We start from the raw sequence: 20,328 nt of genomic DNA, 5'->3' as shown, positions 1-20,328 counted from the left end.
TGGTTTTCTTCAAAGCGTCTTAATACGGAAGGAGCAAAACCACTGATTATTTGAAGAACTACTGTAATAGTGCATCTGTATATCTCACTAGCTTAAAACGTCTGAAATACCACAAATGAGTCATGCTATTGGCATCTTTGTACATCCTTTCAACAGCTTTGAGGGTGGTTTTAAATATCTGTGTGCACCAATTCAAGCTGTAATATCAGTAATTTAAGGGAAAAGTCTGACAAAATCAAATATTAAGTTGCCCATATTCAATATTTGCTGCATTCACAACATTCTTTACATGTTTTTAAGGAATATTTTGTGCAATTATGACAAACATATTAACACAATACTGAATGTGTATTGTTACTAATGTGTTTTCAACTATAGACACCATAGTATAATAGAACACAAAAGCTCAAACATTGAAGACTAAATGAATTTCCTTTCTCCTCGATTGACATGAATAATTATCAGACACAAACACATTTTATGTGATTTTATTTTTCAGACGTTGCAGATATTTCATCGCCAAATCACATTAGTGGCAAGCAGAACAAGTAAAGCACTTTATAGTTGTTAGATGTAAATATACAGAGACAATCCAATATATAAGTTTTGCATTTTTGCAAGTGTACAGTTCAGTGAGTAGTGGGAAGGTAATATCCATTGATCAATGCACTGACAGTAGATGGAAAGCAACGGGGGGAAGGTAAAAGCATCAATAATAACATTGTGAGTGCATAAATCCCCGTTTACTTCTTCATCTCCAGGATTCCACTTCCTGGCCCGCGCTTCTTCGCACTGCAGATGTTACAAAACTGCACCCCAGGAATCTGAAACAGGAAAGAGAGAAAAGGTACAGGAGTCTCAGTATAGGTCAGTCAAGTTATGTGATGTGTTGTGTAAAGAGTGACACAGATTAAAGGGAAGTTACTTACTGATCCTGAAGACGGTAAACATTCCTTGTGAAACATGTGTCTGCAGTGAAACACCACCACGCTGAAGGGCTTGGCCATGTCTGAAACACAGGCGTGAAGCCAAAAAACTAGCAATGAATAGCTTTCAAATGCAAAACAACAGTCAAATACTTGAATACAACTACACAGAAAACCCACCTGACGGTAATATTGTAGCATGACACGATTCGCAAATGTTCTCCTCTGAAAAGAAAACCAACACTTGTGTTAGTACAGTTTAAAAATGAATTGATCTCCGCTGCTGCTTCTGCATAAACGCCAAGAAAGTGCATCGCCCACCGTCGAGCCGGACTCCTCTCATCTGCGTTCGGTGCATCTTCTGGAGCAGCGAGAGGGAGTCGGCCACCAGGATCTTCTTACATCCTTCTCTCAGAAGAATCTTAGAAAACGAGAAAACAAATGCTGGTTAATAAGCAAAACAACATGATGTTCGTGTCATTTCGGGTTGCAAAAAACCAAGTTGGCGACGGCCAAAATGCCGAACTCGAGGCTTCAGAACGGCAGTCTACAAACCAATGGGTGACGTCACAGTGAATACGTCCACTTCTTATATACGGTCTATGTGCAATCCCCAACTGACTATACTGGTACCTGTGAGGGTTATTTTAGTTTTTATCTTCTATTTCAACTGAACAAAAGCCGTACTAGTAGTGACGAACAATGTTTACTGCTGCACTACTGTATAATCTTATAATGTATAAAGATTTCTAATGAATAAGAGAAACATGTCTAACCTGTAGATTGTAGTCCTGGAGGATCTTTACTAGTGAATCTCGCAGGTTTGGGATCTCCATGCCCTCCTTAATGCGATGGATGAGCAGGATGGGATCCACATGAGTACCGATGTTATTAAGGAGGCCGGTGATGAACGCTGGGGAGACAGCAGCAGGCAGATAGAGACAAAGAAATATATATAAGAAAGTGGCAAAATGACAAAGAAAGACAGAATCAAACAGGGGTCAATGGGAGACTGCATCATACGTGGTTTGTCAATGGAGTAAGAGATGAGATCCTCCCAGAGCTCTGCGTCGTCCTGCTCTTTGGCGAACTCTATGGCCTTGTCTACGTCCTCCAGCTCCTCCATGATCATCTGCAGAGCTCGTCTGCAGTTTCCCATCCGGCCTGGGAGCCAACATGCTCGATTAGTTTCCTTTTAATAATGTCAAACACACTTAAAGTAGGAAAACAGACCTTAACACTTAACACTTACTGAGCAGGAAGACAGTCTCCTCTACAAAGTTCCTCTGCTGACAAACCTCCAGAGCCTGAGAGGAAAAAACAGAAAAAGAAGACACGATAAGTCATGTCTTTTAGCTTCTGGAAACATGAACATACAGTAGGATGATATGTAAGAATAGTACCTTTTCAAGCGGGCAGTGTGTGCTATCCCTCAGGAACGGTAAGAGATTTGGACGGTCATATTCGGCATACAGGCCAATCTGTCTCTCGTGGTATTTCTGGCCTTTGTGATGGTCCCGCTTGAACAGTTTATGGAGGTACTGCGGGGAAAAAGAGGAGTCAAATCAGTTCTGAATTCAATCTTGAAAGTTAATATGATTGTATTTAGTCAACTCACCACATGCAGAAGCTCAGGCCTGTCTGCCAGCTCTTCCACCACTCTGTCTGTCTGTTAGAGGAGAGAAGAGAAACAGGATCAGTGGGCTGCAGGTTTTCATCACATCCTTAATAAAATACTGAGAGAAGTCGGGAACACTCACCGATAACTTGTCCTCGTTGTCCAGAAGCATGTCAACAGCTTTCTGTAAATTTAGAGAATCTATTACTCAAACATCAAACTTATAAAATGAAAACATGACAGTAAAATGTGCACGTTTTCAGTCACCTCTTTGTCAAAATCCATGAGGAGTACGATCTTGTCCTCTATGGAGGAGAAAAGGTTGTGTTTGTGGATCAGCTGGTAGACGTCTTTGTGCCTCAGTCTCAGGTAGATTTCTAAGGCTCTGTCGTACCGCTGATCGTACGTGTAGCTGCAACAGCATCAAATACCAACAAGTCACTTTATGGAATTTGATTTTGTGTCATTTTAAAGTCCTTTGAAAGCTTCAACCCAACAAGTCCTACAGTAAATATATATTTGCAGACAAATATTGTGTAACCATGCATTGATCAGATACACAGAACTTCATTTAAAACTTCAGTCTAGATCATAGAATTTCAAAAAATACCAAATAATTGACACAGAATTCCTTACAAATGTGTACAATGTATGAACCTTTTCCATTTTGTTGCAATATTAAAAACTGGCAACTTGAGTTTGGATATTTCCCTCAATATGTATTAAAATGGTTGAGTAATGCACACGTTAATATCACTTACAGTTCAGCTAACGTGGTGAGCAGGGTTCTGTTGGTGGGGTCCCTCTTCAGGTGATCGGTGACAGCCTGAACAATGGCCATGTTGTTATAAAGCTCTCCAGGCCACTCCCGGATCAGTGTGGCAAAACCCTTTGTGGACAGCACAGGAACCATTAAGCTGACGATCAACCAGTGGATTAACTCTGGATTTCTCACAGGATATTATGGGACAAAGTACCTCATAGTCGGTTTTGAGAAATTCATGCAAGATCATTTCATAGATGGCCGGTCTGAGACGCAGATCTCCTCGGGGCAAATACTGACTGATGGCCTGAAATTAGAAAGAGAAGGAGCAATATTGATAACAGACGGATGCTGGAAGAAAGAAACACGACTTTCTGAAGAAAATGCATCATTATTTCATGATCATAATCACTTTAGTAATTAAGTTCTATTAAGGAAGAGAAATTCCTACCTTCAGCTGTCCGATGGTTTTGAACCTGTACACTTCATTTTCCCATAGTTCCATGTTTTTTCCAAGAACCTTTTGGCACTTCCTGAATCATTCAGATGAAATAAGAAGATTCTGGTTTTTGACTTTGTTAGCGGTGGACATGCTTGTGGCTGTCGAGTCATGAGTGAACTAGAATACGATCTTTGTGCTTAAAAGTTCCATTACAGGTAATTAAAATCTCATTTTATCCTTTCAGTAACCATGGTGATTTTAGTGAAAATACATTTGGATTATGTTTAAGAGTGTTCCCTCTTCCTACAATTTTAAATAAAGACACGAGTGAAATATTCTGCTTAGGGGTATAAGAAAATATCAATACACTTGAGTATCGTGATATTATGTTTTGTGAGACTGTATCGAGTCTAAAAAACACTAGATTTACATGCAAAGATTCGTGCTTAAACCCTGACTGCTAGATAGCAATGTTGTAATCTATCTTCAGCCATTTGACTCTTCCACTCCAACGTAACAACATAAACTGAGACAGGAAGTAGCCTAAGGGTGCACTGCAAACTTTTTTTCACTCATATTTTATGCATAAAGTGGTGTGTTCTTTATACTATGACAGTTTTCCTAAAATTATATTTTGAAAGAAATATATTGCCTTGCTTACAGTATCACAATATATCCCAATACATTAAATCGTAATCCCTGTATCATGATATGTACTGTATCGCCAAATATTTGCCAATACACAGCCCTAATTCTGCTCAACACTTAGAATGTTTCTGTAATATGGACACATATTTTTTTTCATATATCTCACACACGCTCACTCACTGAACAGCTTATGAAATGGATTAACTGACTGTCCACCTGCAGAAGTTAAACCCACCTCGCAGCGCTGTCATAGTCTCCTTTCTCCACTAAGTGATTGATGTAACCCATCCCAATCTGCTGAACGTCGTGTCTCTTGATGTTTTTGAAGCTGATCTCTGCAGCCATCAGCGCCTCCTGTCACAGCAACGGGACACACACAGTTAAACTATATAATTGTAGGCCGTAACCTTTTGCTGCATTCATAAAACTCAACAACGCAAACCTCATATTTCTTCTTTTCAAGCAGCCAATCGATGTGGTCGTCCTGGTCTCGCTCCTTGGCCACGACGATGTCTTTGGGACTGATGATGTAGAAGAGCGACTCTCCCTCAGAATGCTCTGTTAATGAAAATACATTTATGCCTCTGCGTACTGCGCATTACAGCTGACATTTGATGGCCGATGCATAATGAAATCAGAGCTCAGTAAAAGGCCGCGTGACATTTTCTCTTTTCATAGTCTCACCGAGGCGGTAGTCTCTGCACTCGTTGTCTTGGAAGTTGCGCACAGTCAGCGCGTCTGAAGAGATCTCCTCGCAGCTCTCAGGGAGAGGCTGGATGATGTCGAGACGAGGACGCGCACGAAACTCCTCGTCCTGCAGACACACAAGAGTACAAAATCTTACACCATATTTATATATATATATAAGAGGCTCTATTATGTGTCTTTTTTCCCCTTTCCTTTAGTGTGTTATATAGTTTTTTGTACATTTAAAAAATCTGCAAAGTTACAAAGCACAAAGTCCACGCCAAAGGGAGAAACATTGCTCCTGAACTGCCTGAAACACCTCGCTGAAAGTCTTGCCTTTTCTTCCGTAACATGGTGATGTCATCAAGTAATGCATTTGCATAATACCCGCCTAGTGACTAGTTTAGCACGCGCTCAAACAAAGCTAGTTAGAGCGGAGCTGGAGAGGTTGACCAGGAGCTCAAACAGAGCGTTTCAGACCGATCGTGAAAAGAGGTGCTGCAGCACAGCTGGTATAAGAAAAGTAAAGTGTTTTTTGGACATTAAATCATGTAAACCTGTTCTAGTAGAAACCCAAAACACAAGTTTGCATCTGACAATGAGCATAATAGGTCCTCTTTAAGATCTACATGTAAAAGAAGTATAATTACCATGTGATCAGAGTTCTCCTTGACGAAGTACAGGGTGACGAGCTGATCAGCCAGCGGGGCCAGGCCACTGATGAAGAACTCCGTCTCAAATGCAGACACTGTTTGAAAAAGAGAAACCAAACAAAAAAGGATCAAAGATAGTATGATAGATACTATGTTAGAGTGCATTTAATACATCTGTAAGTTGGCAGTAGTAACATAATGATATTCTATGCATTTATTGCCTGTTCTGGCTTTATGTTGTAAAACATCTTTGTTCAGAGAAGTGCTCTATAAATAAAGTTTATTATCATGTAGTTTATTAAAATGTGCAGTGTATTTCATACCTATTTCCACATAGCGGCTGGGCAGATCTCTCATCTCAGTGGGATTTCGCTCTTTCACAACACAAATCTGAGGAGAAATAAGAACAATAGAGAAAGTCTGAAACACTAGTGAACAGCTAATAGTGTCTGTAATGGATTTAAATAGAAAAAGCAGCAAACCTTGATGGAAGTGCCCCAGCCCACAATGAGAGTGCAGTTGTCCTTCCAGCACAGGCTGCAGGGGTACATGTCCGGCCTCAGGCTGACGTTGTCCCGCAGCACGTTTGTGATCCGCTGCTTTGTGCCGATATCGTAGATCTTAACTCCCTAAAAGACATCAGGAAAAAAACAAACATTTTATTTGGGCTGTAAAAGTTAACGTGATAATAACGTGTTAACGCAAATTCGTTTTAACAACACTAATTTCTTTAATGCATTAACGCAACTTGCGATTTTAAGGTTGTAGCGGGCTCAGTTTGAAGATACTGGTATCATATGAAACTAGGGTCTTTCTGAGTTTATTCTGGGCATTAGAAATTAACGCATGACGCGTCACACTAATGATGGCTTATAGCTGAAACGTGTTTGTTTTTTTGCCCAGAATAAACTAAGAAAGACCCTACAGTATATCTGTGAGTGCCGGTGATTTGTTTCTTCTGTTCTTACTACTACCTGGCACGCAATACTGTTCAAGATTTGGAGACGTGCTTGCTGCTACTTTCTATTTTATCATCATATGAAACTATAAAACCTAATGAATCCACTGGTACCAAACATGTCATACTGGCTTGTTGCGAAGGAGGCTAAATAACGCTCCAAACCTGCGCTAAATTTTGGTGAGGAAAAACTGGCATGCCAATTTTCAAAGGGGTCCCTTGACCTCTGACCTCAAGATATGTGAATGAAAATGGGTTCTATGGGTGCTAAATGCAGTACCTTTGAGGGTTTCTGGACAATATTTGTCATTGTTTTGTGTTGTAAATTGATTTAAAATAATAAATATATACATATATTTGCATAAAGCAAGCATAGTTGCTCACTCCCATGTTGATAAGAGTATTAAATAGTCTCCCTTTAAGGTACATTTTGAACAGATAAAAAAAATTTGCAATTCATTTGCGATTAATCATCTTTAATCATGGACAATCATGTGATTAATCACAATTACATATTTTAATCGGTTGACAGCCCTACATTTTACACATTCAATATTTTTAATTTTAATACTTTTAATACTTTTTATTGAAGTCTGTGTCTGATCACTCACCACATTGTTGGCCCAGGCGATGAGGTTACCTCTCCACTGGATGTTAGTGATGGAGCCCTCGCCTTCATGTAGAAGAGACGTCTTCCAGCGATTTAGCCAGTTTCTTTCATACAGTTGCAGCTGGGAAAGAAAACACATTTAATACTACAGTTTGCAGTTGTGCAGGCCGGCCTACAGAGGGCAGTAGATGAACAGCACAACGCACAGGGACAGCCAGTCAGGAGCTGAGTCTGATAAAAGAGTGAAACAGCCTTATAGATTTAACTTAAATCTGTTGGAAACTTTCTCATCCACGCTGCAAATTATGACGTAAAACCAGATTTTTAGTTCTTTATGAAGATCTTAATTCAGCTTCAGAGCATTTAGGCATAAAGACGATGAAGACAGATTGTTCATTAGACTCCATCAAAGTGAGAAAAGCTTCACATTCAGTGGTGGAAGAAGTCATTTTACAGGTTTCACATGGTTGACGTAATTTGAAGATGGTGTGATGCATTACAAGCATGATTTCATACATCCTTTTCGCTCCCATCATAATGGCTGCGGCTTCTTTAGGATACACACCATTTATTGTCGTCACTGTGGGCGGTGTAAAGTATAGAAACAAGTATTCAAACATCACATCTTCATGCTATGTTTAGGTGCGGATGCTCAGCGAGAGTGTTGTGTTTCTAACCGCAGGACTGCTTCATCAGCTGTCGTTTAATGTTCAGGCCTTGTGTTGTATGAGGACAAAAGCCCGTCATTCACATTCCCTGCATTGTTACTGTCCTCACTATATAAACTGCTAAATGCTCGTAATATGACCAAGGATGCCGAGAGAAGGTTGTATAGGCTCTTTAATTCAGCAGTTGTGCTATGTTAATAAACAGTTTGCTCTACAAAGAGATGATATGACAAAAGAACTGTGGAGACAAAATTGAATTTCCTTTGACAGGATGTGGCTCCCGTTGAGGCGTATTGATTTTCATCACGGGCACATTGTGGAGGCCTTCGCAACTTGGAACTGAGAGGAATCAGCGCCGATTGAAAGAAAATGGCAAAGTAACACTAACAATGGGGTTTGATAGAAAAAAAGTTGTTTTTCCTCACCCCTGTTGTATAAATGTCAGTATACTTTATTTACGAATGGATTTGCAATGACGCTACTTGCAGTTTATAGTTTTGTGTGTACAGTAATTGGCGTGTGGTAATAGGTAGGTGGTTTTACTTCCGAAAAACGAAATGACAAATATCTGAGATAGTTCCCGTGGTGGCATACCTACCAGAGAGAGATCACCGCATGCGCCCCGGAAACCCTAAGACTATCTCCCCTCTTGATAATGACATCTACTTGCCGTGCTCGCGAAGCATTGCCTTTCAAACACTGTTGAGCGAATAGCACTTTGTGAAAATGGGCAGCTCTCCCGAGAGCACTCCAGCAAAGAGACAGAAAACTAAGAGCCTTTCACGCCAGACAAAGGCCCGCGCATCGCAGCCGGCCAAGCCAGAGTGAGAAGGTTGGCGGGATTCGGTATTCGCCCCCGGACACAATCAGGATGAATTATTGTGGCAGGAAATGGCGAAAAAACTGTTCATAATGACTGCACGAGTAAAAAGTAGTGTTCAAACCTACCTTGTTGCCCCCGGTGACAAACTGTTTGTAGTTTGATCTGGTGAACTGAGGGTGTAACGCCACCACCTGCAAAACAATACAGACAGATTGTCTCATTCTGTTGCTAGGGCAACATCTTTGGTCCAAGTTTACTTCCTGTCAGCTACCCCATTAACAAACATTCAACATGAAATACAACATTTAAAATGTTCAAGTTGTCCAGTTTTAAAAGGTCTATATGCAGGTAATGCTGTAGCAACAGATGTATGATGAGGCACTTAAAGGAAGACTTCATCCACAAAATGACCATTTATATATCAATTACTCCTCCAGCGTTACCTTGAATTCTTAAAGAAAACTTTCTCACATGCTCCTCCATGGTGAAGGGAGAATCAAAAAAGAGTAAATCCTTGAGGAATTGAGGTGAATGGAGGCCGCGTTTAACAACAAAACTATATCAAAAGATCCATTTTGACACTCACACACTGTAATATAATATATAATAATCCAAGTCTCGTTTATCCAGTCGTATGCTCACTACTTCCCAAACACATGCATCTTTGCTAAAACCTCCACCAAAAAAAAAAAATCAAGGATCTGTTTACTGATTGGCTACGGGTCCTCTCTGGCCTCACTTTGCCGCTAAAAGTTAAACATTTCCCAACTTTTGTTTGGCCGCATCAGCAGCTTTTTGTGCGTGAAAATTGTCTGCAAAGTTACAAAGCCCAAAGTCCATGACGCCATAGAGAGAAACACTGCCCGCATAGCACGGGAGCAGCCGCCGCAGCTTTTCATAGACGTTGCACGGCGGCTCACCGCAGGCCGCACTTTGCCGCTGCTCTGGTGTGAATTCGGCATTGAATTTCGCTCGGAATCAATAAAGTTACTATCTATCTATCTATCTATCTATCTATCTATCTATCTATTAAAAGTGGCCCCCCATTTACTTCAATTCAAGACTTTTCTCAGTTTTTTTATCCTCTGTGCGCCATGGAGGCATGCAAGAAACACAAAGTTTTCTTCAAGAATTCAAGGTAACACAGGGTGAGTAATTGATGTACAATGTGTATGTATGTACAGTATATATATATGTGGGTGATAAGTGTGAAATGAACTTACTTTGATGGGACAGTCAAAGTTCTCGTGGAAGCCCTCTCTTGTATAGAGACCAAACACTTGAACCTGAAACAAAGACGAGACGGCTGAACAGGAAAGCAAAAGGTGAATAACTCAAACATTTCTCCTTTAATTGCTGCCTCTGCAACTATCCGAGGCCAGCGGGGGGAATTGTGGTCAGAAAAGACTTTGATTGGTTCCCTACTTCTCCGCTGGGTCACCAATTAGTGGACGAGTTGATTCTTTGAACCCCGCAGGGTTTAGAAACACATGTCGTCATCTTTGTTGGCTACAACAAACCCTAATGTACCATTAGAGTACATGGCACCCAGTTTCTCTTCATCCGAGGCCCCAAAAAGAAGAGTTTTTTTTGTAAGTAGAGGAATAATATAAAACTCCGATGCAATCTCATTTTTCGAACCGCACCAGCGATTAAGGATTAAGTTAGATTTTCAAAGGATTAACAGCCAACTGAATTGGTTGAGGGCAAACAATTGCTGCGGCATTGATTTTAATTGTCTGCTCCACTTTTTTTGCGCGACAAGATCTTGTTTTTGCCACCAGAGTGCTGGAAGTAAGGGGAGGGTGATATCAGAGAGCATATCTTGACTGCGAAATCCATGAAGGATGGTGGTAATGATGAGAAGAGACAAGATAACAGCGAGGTGGAGAACATGGAAAGGGTATCCATAGACGGCTGATGGCTGACTGACAGCTCGACGGATCCTTTCCTCCCTACTATTCAAAATAGGTGCAAGCTTTTTATAAATTCACGCATCATGAAAAAAAAAATATGTGTAGATATGGTGAAGATAAAACTTCTGGAAGAACTGCCTTCTAAAAATTCACAACCAAGTTCCATATCATTAGCATAAAGTTTAACAGTGATAAGATGAGTTTTTAGGATGAATTATGAGAGATGAAAAACACCCAAGGATCAGTAACCAGCGGCGATGAGCAGAGCGATCTCACCTTCCCATCCTCGGAGCAGATGCCCACATGCTCTCCACTCTCATCCAGACTGATCTGGTTGATCTTCACTGAACTCTGCGGAGACACAATATCATGGCATCTTTTTTTAGAGGCGGCGGGTGAGAATATCTTTGCGGCTGGCCAAATGTTGCTGGCTGACATTTTACCCCGTTAAGTGAAATGCCAGAAAAAGAGAAAAATTTGAGTATGTAATGGATGCACAGTCCCGTATGTGTCAATGCATGGAGCGTGGCATTAATACTGTGAAGGTTAGGGGGGTCTAAACTCACTGCTGATGCTTTTAAAGTTTACACATTCATGACACTATAGGGCTCTTTAGATAAAAGGAGACGACCAAATGGCATATATTATAGCAAATGTTACTTAAAAACCATCCCTGAAGGAGAACAAGGTTTTGCTTATCACATATTTTACAGTCTCTCCAGTGCATTAGGTTCACCTGGGTATTTGGTACGCATATTAAATCCTTTTCACTGAATTCAGACCGGTTTATTTTGAAACTATGTCACAAATCCATCAACCAGAACTCAGTGAAATCACTTCCTTGTTTCTTTTAGGCAGAGTCTGATAACTGGCCAGTACTGTAAGTTCCTCAGGTGAGTAGCACTTGAATCAATGCGCTCAGCGGAGACACTACAGTCAAATCAGCCCTGATTACTGATTTTGTTTGACTTGCAAATTAAATTACAGTTCAGAAGTAAATCCATCCACATCAAGTGAGCAGAAATGTTTAGTGAAAGTAAAATAGTGGGAATAAATCAGATATGCCTGCTGGTTAGAAATCCAACACGAGCAAAATGCCTCCTCATGCATCCCTTTAGGATCTAATATTAATGTCCCTAACCATTAAATGGTGTATGTAAAATAAACTGTGCTTCTGCTGTGTTTTAGAGACCAGAGGACTGTTAAAGGAATAGTTCGACATTTTGGGAAATATGCTTATTTGCTTATTTCATAGTTGAGTGTGTTAGCATGCTAACATTTGTTAATTATCATTGAACACACAGTAGAGCTGAGGCTGATGGGAATGTTACTAGTTTTGCAGGTATTTGGTCAAAAATATTAGACAAATCAAAATTTTGACCTGATGATGGCGCTAGATGAAAAGTCACATATGGGTACCAAAATTCATGGCAATCCATCCAATAATTAGGACTGTCCTCGACCAAAGAAATTCTTAGTTGACTAACACTCGTATGATTTGTCGACTAATCAATTAATTGATTGATTAACTGAGTTTCTCCACAAAGAATCACACAAAAGCACCACTTTAAATCTTGTGTTTACTAGAAATGAGCTCATAAGTTTCTTAGAAATAAGTCATTCAGCATAAAAAAAGCTTAAAAAACAACTAATCGACCAAAGAAATCTTAGTCGACTAATCAACTAAGAGGGGGCAGCCCTAGCAATAATTGTCAATACATGTCACTAAATAACACAAATGTCAACCTGCTGCTGGAGGCGCTAGAGGAAAAGTAAAAAAATCAACAAAATCATTAAGATTATTTAGTGTTAAAGGTGTTTAGTGTGTGGAGGATCTGGCGGCATCTATTGGTGAGGCTGCAGATTGCAACCAACTGAAACTTCTTCCAGAGTGCCAAGCGTGTAGCAGAACTACGGTGGCCAACGCGAAAACCTGAATGGCCCTATATAGAGCCAGTGTTTGGTTTGTCCGTTCTGGACTACTGTAGAAACATGGCGACCGGCTCCATGAAGAGGACCCGCTCCCTATGTAGATATAAACAGCTCATTCTAAGGTAACGAAAACAAAACGATTCGTATTTTCAGGTGATTATACACTAATGAAAACATACTTGTTAATATTATATTCCATTTCTGCAAATAGATCCCCTAATTGTTACAAACTGTTCCTTTAATATCATTAATAATATATCATATAATTACTAATATTAGCATTAGTCATTGGCATGGCTAAAAAGTTAATCACGTGCACCAGTAGGCCTTAATGAATTTCAGCATTATAATCCATTTCAATGTACTCACAATTTCAAACTTCTGAGTTACGTTTCCTTGGATGTCCAGCAGGAACACCTTTCCAAAATGAGTACCTAGGGCAAGAAACTGAAAAGAGACAAATGTAATGTAAATTAAACCAGAAGACACATGAAACAAATTCAAGTAAAAAAAAAAATCTTGTGCTGACGAAGGCTGTGTGAGAGGATAAAAAAAAAAAAATCACTTCCTGGAGCTGGAGCGACATGAGCAGAGTGGGATTGGGTGGGCTTGGAGGCAAAACTGTGAAATTGCAGGGGGTGGAAAAGCCCTATTTATTAAAGCATACAGTGTGAAATGGCATTTTTTTCACCCTCAAATTAAAATGCTTAAGCATAATAAATGCACTGTACATCTGACTTCTTCCCATGCTCCCCGCGCTACCCTCCCTGCCCAGCACACAGCTATTATTTCCACTGAGCAGCAACTGGTTTCTGTGTTTTGTGCATATGTGTGTGTGTACGTGAGTCCACTGGGACAAAAAAATTATAGAAACTGGGGGCTTTTGGCATTAGATTAAGTGTGTGTTCTTCCACCCCAGCCCCTGCACCGTGCCCTCCTCCTAATCCCCCTCCCTTCTAGACCAGCATGTGGATGTGCGGCGAGTCCACCATGCTTCAGTGCAGTCTATAATGAAATGCTTATATTTACAGGCACAGCTGAGCATGTCAGACAGAGCCCCGGCAATCTCCCCAAATAAAATAACCAAAAATAAATAAATAAAGGGTTCAACCTTGTGAGGCGGAGCGACTTTTAAAGGGATTTATCAGAATGGAATTGTTCAAATGAAATTCCGATTCAGACACTTAAAATATGAGGCAACATGAGGCAATATGTGCCGCCGGTGGCTTTAAGGCGGTGGGAGTTTTGCCGCGGCGGAGGGGGGGGGGGCTGGTGTGACCACACAGGTAGCTGGATGGCAGGAGCAGGAAGAAAGACAGTCAGATCAAATTTAGAATTGCAGCAAAGCGACGTCTCTCGCTGTGGCACGGTTTCTATTTTGAGGTTAAAAACAAAATCCTCAAAGTAAAAATAAATAAATGAAAATCAATAGCGGTTAATAAAACATCAGGTGAGGAGACATAACTGGGTATGACTTTTGCTCTGCTCAGGCGTGCATGTGCGCTGCTGGTGCCACAACGATTAACCATCTCGCCGAAGAGTGGCCCTCTTAAAAATACCAACAAACGGAGGAGAGGAAAAAATATGTAAGAGTGGGAATAAAAAAGAGGAGAAAACAATGGCGCCTTCTGATGCACCTCCCTGAGAGGGAAAAGCAGGGGGGAAGGTGAGAAAAGAATGGGCTGCCATCTCTACATAAACAATGTGTGCTTGAGATGGGTGGACTTGAGAGTGAAATGCCCTTGTGGTGGGTGGTGGATTATAACCTCTACCTTGTCATGGACGGTCATACAGCTGGCTGCATCCTTCTGGAGGATTTCTGTCACCCCATTGGAGAGCCTCTCATACTTCAGCTTGGGCTCCTCCTCGCTGTCCTCCTCCTGGTGGATAAAGCAGACGTGTAAGGTGGGCTCTCGCTATAACGTGTTCTTAAAAGGTATTCATTACAACAGCACAGTGTCCTCTACGGTTCACAATGTTCTTTGAAAGCCATCGACAAAACCCTTCACGCAGCAAACTGAAATATACACAATGTCCACCTCAAGTCATTTAAATCCTGTACTCTCCATTTTAAAACAAGTGAGAAGAAGAGAACAAGACTTTATAAGCTTCCAACTCAACTTAAAGGTGCCCTGTAGAATTTTTGACCACTAGTGGCGCTATGGAGCAATGTATTTATGTGCAACTCCCCACATATCCTGCCTTTGGTTTCACACTAGGGCTGTCAAAGTTAACGCGATAATAACATGTTAACGCAAAAAACCTAAGGAATCCATTGGTATCATGTCATACTAGCTTGTCGTGAAGGAGGTTGAATATCGCTCCAAACTTACGCTACATTTTGGCGAAAAAAAACTGTCATTGCCATTTTCAAAGGGGTCCCTTGACCTCTGACCTCAAGATATGTGAATGAAAATGGGTTCTATGGGAACCCACGGGTCTCCCCTTTACAGACATGCCCACTTTATGATAATCACATGCAGTTTGGAGCAAGTCATAGTCAAGTCAGCACACTGACACACTGACAGCTGTTGTTGCTTGTTGGGCTTGAGGTTGCCATGTTATGATTTGAGCATATTTGTTATGCTAAATGCAGTACCTGTGAGGGTTTCTGGACAATATTTGTCATTGTTTTGTGTTGTTAATTGATTTCCAATAATAAATATATACATACATTTGCATAAAGAAGCATATTTGTCCACTCCCATGTTGATAAGAGTATTAAATACTTGACAAATCTCCCTTTAAGGTACATTTTTGAACAGATAAAAAAATGTGTGACTAATTTGTGATTAATCACGATTAACTATGGACAATCATGTGATTAATCGCGATTACATATTTTAATCAATTGACAGCTAGAAGAAGACAACTAGGTAGTAAACATGGATGTAAACAATTCATCATTTTAAATGCTCTAAAAAGAAGAAGGAGATGCATTCAATGTGTTTGTTAGACGTCACAGATAAACACAACTTTGGTTTGCTTACAAGAAATCTCTGCAGGGCACCTTTAAGTCCATCAAACATGAAATAAGCTTGAAATAAGCATTTTGTAAGGCTGGTTAAATGGTTAAAAATCAATATCAGAACATTCATAAGAATATTTTTCCTATATAAATGTATGCAAAATCACATTAAATTAATTAATTGCGTTCCTCTGTTCATCAGATAAAATTCTTCACAAGTGTAAATAAAAAAGAAATAGACAATGCAAAGCCTCTTGAGGCAAATTTGTGATTTGTGATATTCAGCTATATTCATAAACTTGACAGGACATATTATTGTTTTTTAACTATATTTTGCTAAGAATTGGTGATATATTTTAAGGTATTGTTGCTTACATCAAGGTGTTGTATTTGCAAACTCTGGGTTGTTAGACCGCATTCATCTTCATTTAACTTGAACAAGAAAAAAACATCCATTTAGGGCTGCAACTAACAATTGTTTTCATTAATGATTAATGTGCTCATTATTTTTTTTTTTATTAAGAATTGTGTCCATAAAATAATAAAAAAGAAAAAGTGACATGACAAACATCTTGCGTTCACACCAAGAGTTTAAAATCCAAATAGTTAAGTATCATAAATGGCAAAGAAAAGCATGAAATCCTTTCATTTGAGAACCTGGAAACACAGAACATGTGCTTTAAAAATGACAAATGATTAACCAATTATTAAAAAGCTCTACATCCATTTATACACATGCATATGGTATAATACCAATGTATATAAAAGATAATAAAGACAGGGTCCTTCCTAGTCTTCAGCAGCATTCCTTTAACAATCTGCAGCAAAAAGTAACTAACTAACACATCATGGGAGGCTGGTTTCACATGCACAGTGCCCACCATCACTACCACAGTGACATTGAACCCAGCAGAACCTCACTGATGTCCAATCCTACATGTATTCTGGCCTCTTTAAAGACATTCATATGTCTTGCGTGTGTGTATCAGGAGATCTACTGTATGCACAAAGACACATTTCCATTACCTTGTGTGAAATGCAGCATAAAGTCATTTTGATTTTTCCACGAGACCGTTCATCCCCAGTGACATACATGCATTTAGTCATTTCATAAAGCAAACTTAAGGTATTCTACTGTGTTACACTTTCCAGCGTGAGCCAACATTTGCGGCCAGTCACAGCCTGAATATTACTCCTAATTCAGTTTATAACCAATGCTGCACAGTCTGTGGCTGCCCAGAGGGTGCATCAACTCAAAACAGTGTCTGCCATTATGTGCTACTGGGTTGGAGGTGGGGGGACAATAGCGTGGAAAAAATGTTATTTTCAAAAACAATCCTTTCCCACTCAACAACGCCATATCTAGGCTATTTCCTGTGTATTCTGGTTGTGAGATTTCTGATGCGGGGGCATTTGTCACGGGTTTCAAAGGTGTATCAAACAACAAAAAGAAAACTTCATCCCCGGAGAGAAACTACCCATTTTCAAACTTCTGCCATCTCTTGTAAGTTGCTTTTTGTTTTGTCAACTACTGAGCTGGCCTTTGTGTTGTAACCATTTTGGCCATATTATTTGCTTATTGCCAGTTAAGATACAACAGACTGAACCAAGCCGTCTGTCTACAATAAGAACAACATGCTGCTTTCAAATACACACTGAAGACCACACTAGTCACTAACTTACATTAAGGGTGAGAAAGGAGGACATGTCCTCTTCAATATTAAGAACATAATAGATCATCCTGCCCCCAACTCCTCCATTTACTTCCGTCTCAAACACAATGTACAGATGGGTGACCAATAATAGGAAAAACCTGAAGAAATGGCCTGATCTCAAACCATACAAACAACTAGGAGAGATTTTATATATATATATATATATATATATATATATATATTAGTAAGAATATATATATATATATATATATATATATATATAAATATTATGGCATGCCTTTCAGGAAATTATTATATAAATAATGTGAAATTTGAGAATATTGAATGAAATCCTGAATATATGGAATTATGTATTCAGGATTTCATTCAATATTCTCAAATTTCACATTATATATATAATAATTTCCTTAACGGCATGCCATAATATATATATAATATTTCTCTACCGTGTTCATAATCTTCCTGTCTATTCCTTGCCTTTATTTTTCCAGCTTTGGGGTCCTTGTCCCTAGCTGTTATTTATATTTCTGCGTAAGTACGTTTAAAGCAATGCATAAAAGTCAGAGTGAAATTCCTTGTATGACGCACTTGGCAAATAAAACAAATTCTTATTTCCTTTATACCACGAACAATCAAAAACACTTCCATCCAGGCTTATTGCTAGTATTATGTCATAACAAATCAGACTAGTCCGGCCAGATTATAAAGGTGAGTAGCATGCCTTTTACTTTCAAGATCAAATTGTTGTCCTGCTCATTTCCTGTGTGAGCAGCAGATTGTAGAGCAGCACACCGGCCCTCACTTCCTTCAACCAGTGAGCCTGCTGTTATAACACTTAACAGCAGCAGCAAGACACCAAGTGAGCTACATTATTTTGCTGTATTCCAAGTAAATAATCAGCTGCTTGCAGCCACTTGGAGGAGAGACAATCCCAAAGTCTGTAAGTGCCTGTTTCCCTGTGAGTGTTCATGTCCTACAGTACTGGACACACTGTGCACAGACAGGAAACAGGATGTAGGAGCTCTTTCTATTTACAAGCCTGCAGTTTTCCCCCTTTCCTCCTGTCCTTCTTAACTCTGCTGTCCGAGAGCCTTTCTCTGATATTTCATTCAATTCTCTGCTTCCTATAAAAAAAGACTCTCCCCTTCCTGCCAGGCTGATGTATAAAGTTATATTTTATTTAGCCTACTTGTGATTCTCACAAGCACAAGTGTACTGTAACATGCCGAAGCTCAGTCATAATATTGATGGATCTGGAGAGCTATCTGTAATTCATGAGTGTTTGACACCTCTCAAAAAACCTGACAAAGATCCTTCCGGGATCAAGCTGGGTTGATAAAGGCTGGGCTATGTATTACAGTCCTTTCAGTAGGCAGCGAGCTTTACTTGAGTTCAAAAAATCATCCATGCTTGACAGAAGTATGCACAGCCCTGTCATCGACAACATGCTGCTCTTGATGCATTTCTACATGGACACACTGGTGCAACCGCATGACATTTTTAGGTGTAATTCTTTCCCCTTTAAGCTCCATATTAACTCACTTTTTGTGCCTCACCACATCAGATCTGCTCCCTCTACAGAGTCTTTCAAAGCACAGCTCAAGACCCACCTCTTTTCTTTGGCTTTTGAATGTACTTGAATTGTGATTACTAATTGGCCTTTTATAAATGCTCATTATAACAGTCATGGATTTTACCTTGGTCTCTGTCTGTGGATGTGTGAGATTTTGTTGTCTGCTCTGTTGACCATTTTTCATTCTGCTTATGTCTGTAAAGCACTTTGGTCAGCTCTCGTTGTTTTAAATGTGCTATAGAAATAAATTTGACTTGACTTGTGTTTTTGTAGGAGAAAGAAATGGCAGCACATGTGATGATGTTTCTTACCTCAGACTCATCTGTGAATTCCTCACTTTGTTTTCTGCCCTGAATGAAGACACATTTTGAATGGATTATCATTAAATGTCTTACTATATCAAAGCACCAAAGCATACAGTAGAGCCACATTTAAAGTTAGAGTGCATTATAATGTAATTTAACTCAAACACCAGACTAGACTAGACTGCAAATAATATGTTTTACTTAGAAAAGGCAACACACAGGTATCAAATCAATGTAAAACTACTATCAAACCACAAAATGAACAAATGAAGAGACATTTTGAATGGATTTCAACAATCTGTCATTACATTTTTACTATATTAAAACACCAAAGCGTACACATTTAAAGTTAGAGTGCATTAGAATGTAATTTAACTCAAACACTAGACTAGATTAGATTGTAAATAACAGGTTTTACTTAAAAAAAGGCAACAAATAGATATTAAATCAATGTAAAACTACTATCAATCTACAAAATTAAGCTTTCCACGCCACAATAACTGTCACATAACATGTTAAATCTAATCAAAAGTGAGCTGACAGCATTCACTGATCACAATTCTTATTTATTTTGATGCATACATGTCTAAAAACATCAACATTAGCAATCTGCCATTACATTACTTACTATATTAAAGCACCAAAGCATACAGTAGAGCCCCACTTAGAGTGAGACTGCATTATAATGTAATTTAACTCAAACACTAGACTAGACTAGACTGTAAATAATATGTTTTACTTAGAAAAGGCAACAAATAGATAACAAATCAATGTAAAACTGCTATCAAACCACAAAATTAAGCTTTCCACACCACAGTAACTGTCACATTACACGTTAAATATAATCAAAAGGTAGCTGACAGCATGCACTGATCACAATTCTTGTTCATTTTGATGCACACACATATACAAATATCAACATTAGCCAGCTAAACATGCTATGCTCACCTGCTTCTCCTCCACATTCGCCATCCTTATTATTATCAGCCGTATCCGAGCAGAATAAGTTACAATATCTCACAACGTTTTAAGAGAATACATGTTAAAGATCCACAATATCGCAGTTAGGTTCGCTTTATGTCAAAAATACACCCACAATTCAACAAAGAGTGATGCTACTGTAGGTTTGTTGTTGAAGCTGCTTCCTCACTGTCATGAGTAA

General features: G+C 39.4%; 1 protein-coding gene across 2 annotated transcripts; it reads right to left on the bottom strand.

Moving 5' to 3' along the window:
• Positions 1 to 472: 472 nt before the first annotated feature.
• On the bottom strand, positions 473 to 20,323 carry vps41 (VPS41 subunit of HOPS complex). Of its 2 annotated transcripts, XM_037756631.1 has the most exons (29): positions 20,115 to 20,323; positions 19,173 to 19,211; positions 15,988 to 16,044; positions 14,417 to 14,524; positions 13,014 to 13,091; positions 10,989 to 11,063; positions 10,020 to 10,082; positions 8,922 to 8,987; positions 7,307 to 7,426; positions 6,220 to 6,366; positions 6,061 to 6,127; positions 5,735 to 5,832; positions 5,082 to 5,211; positions 4,840 to 4,955; positions 4,633 to 4,751; positions 3,759 to 3,840; positions 3,522 to 3,614; positions 3,306 to 3,433; positions 2,812 to 2,956; positions 2,687 to 2,728; positions 2,545 to 2,595; positions 2,330 to 2,467; positions 2,179 to 2,233; positions 1,950 to 2,090; positions 1,703 to 1,839; positions 1,248 to 1,347; positions 1,107 to 1,151; positions 930 to 1,009; positions 473 to 824 (listed from the first exon to the last, which is right to left on the bottom strand). In XM_037756631.1, exons 1-29 carry the CDS (start codon positions 20,136 to 20,138, stop codon positions 744 to 746), a joined length of 2,625 nt encoding a protein of 874 aa, XP_037612559.1. In that variant the 5' UTR covers positions 20,139 to 20,323; the 3' UTR covers positions 473 to 743. The 2 variants fall into 2 exon arrangements, with proteins under 2 accessions (XP_037612559.1, XP_037612560.1); XM_037756632.1 differs by lacking the exon at positions 15,988 to 16,044 and having other exon boundaries at positions 744 to 824.
• Positions 20,324 to 20,328: the final 5 nt, after the last annotated feature.

This window comes from Sebastes umbrosus, chromosome 21 (genome assembly GCF_015220745.1).
Source record: "Sebastes umbrosus isolate fSebUmb1 chromosome 21, fSebUmb1.pri, whole genome shotgun sequence".
Classification (NCBI taxonomy): Eukaryota; Metazoa; Chordata; class Actinopteri; order Perciformes; family Sebastidae; genus Sebastes; species Sebastes umbrosus.
The sequence above is the reverse complement of the archived record's forward strand: the minus strand, read 5'-3'. Positions and strand labels throughout refer to the sequence as shown.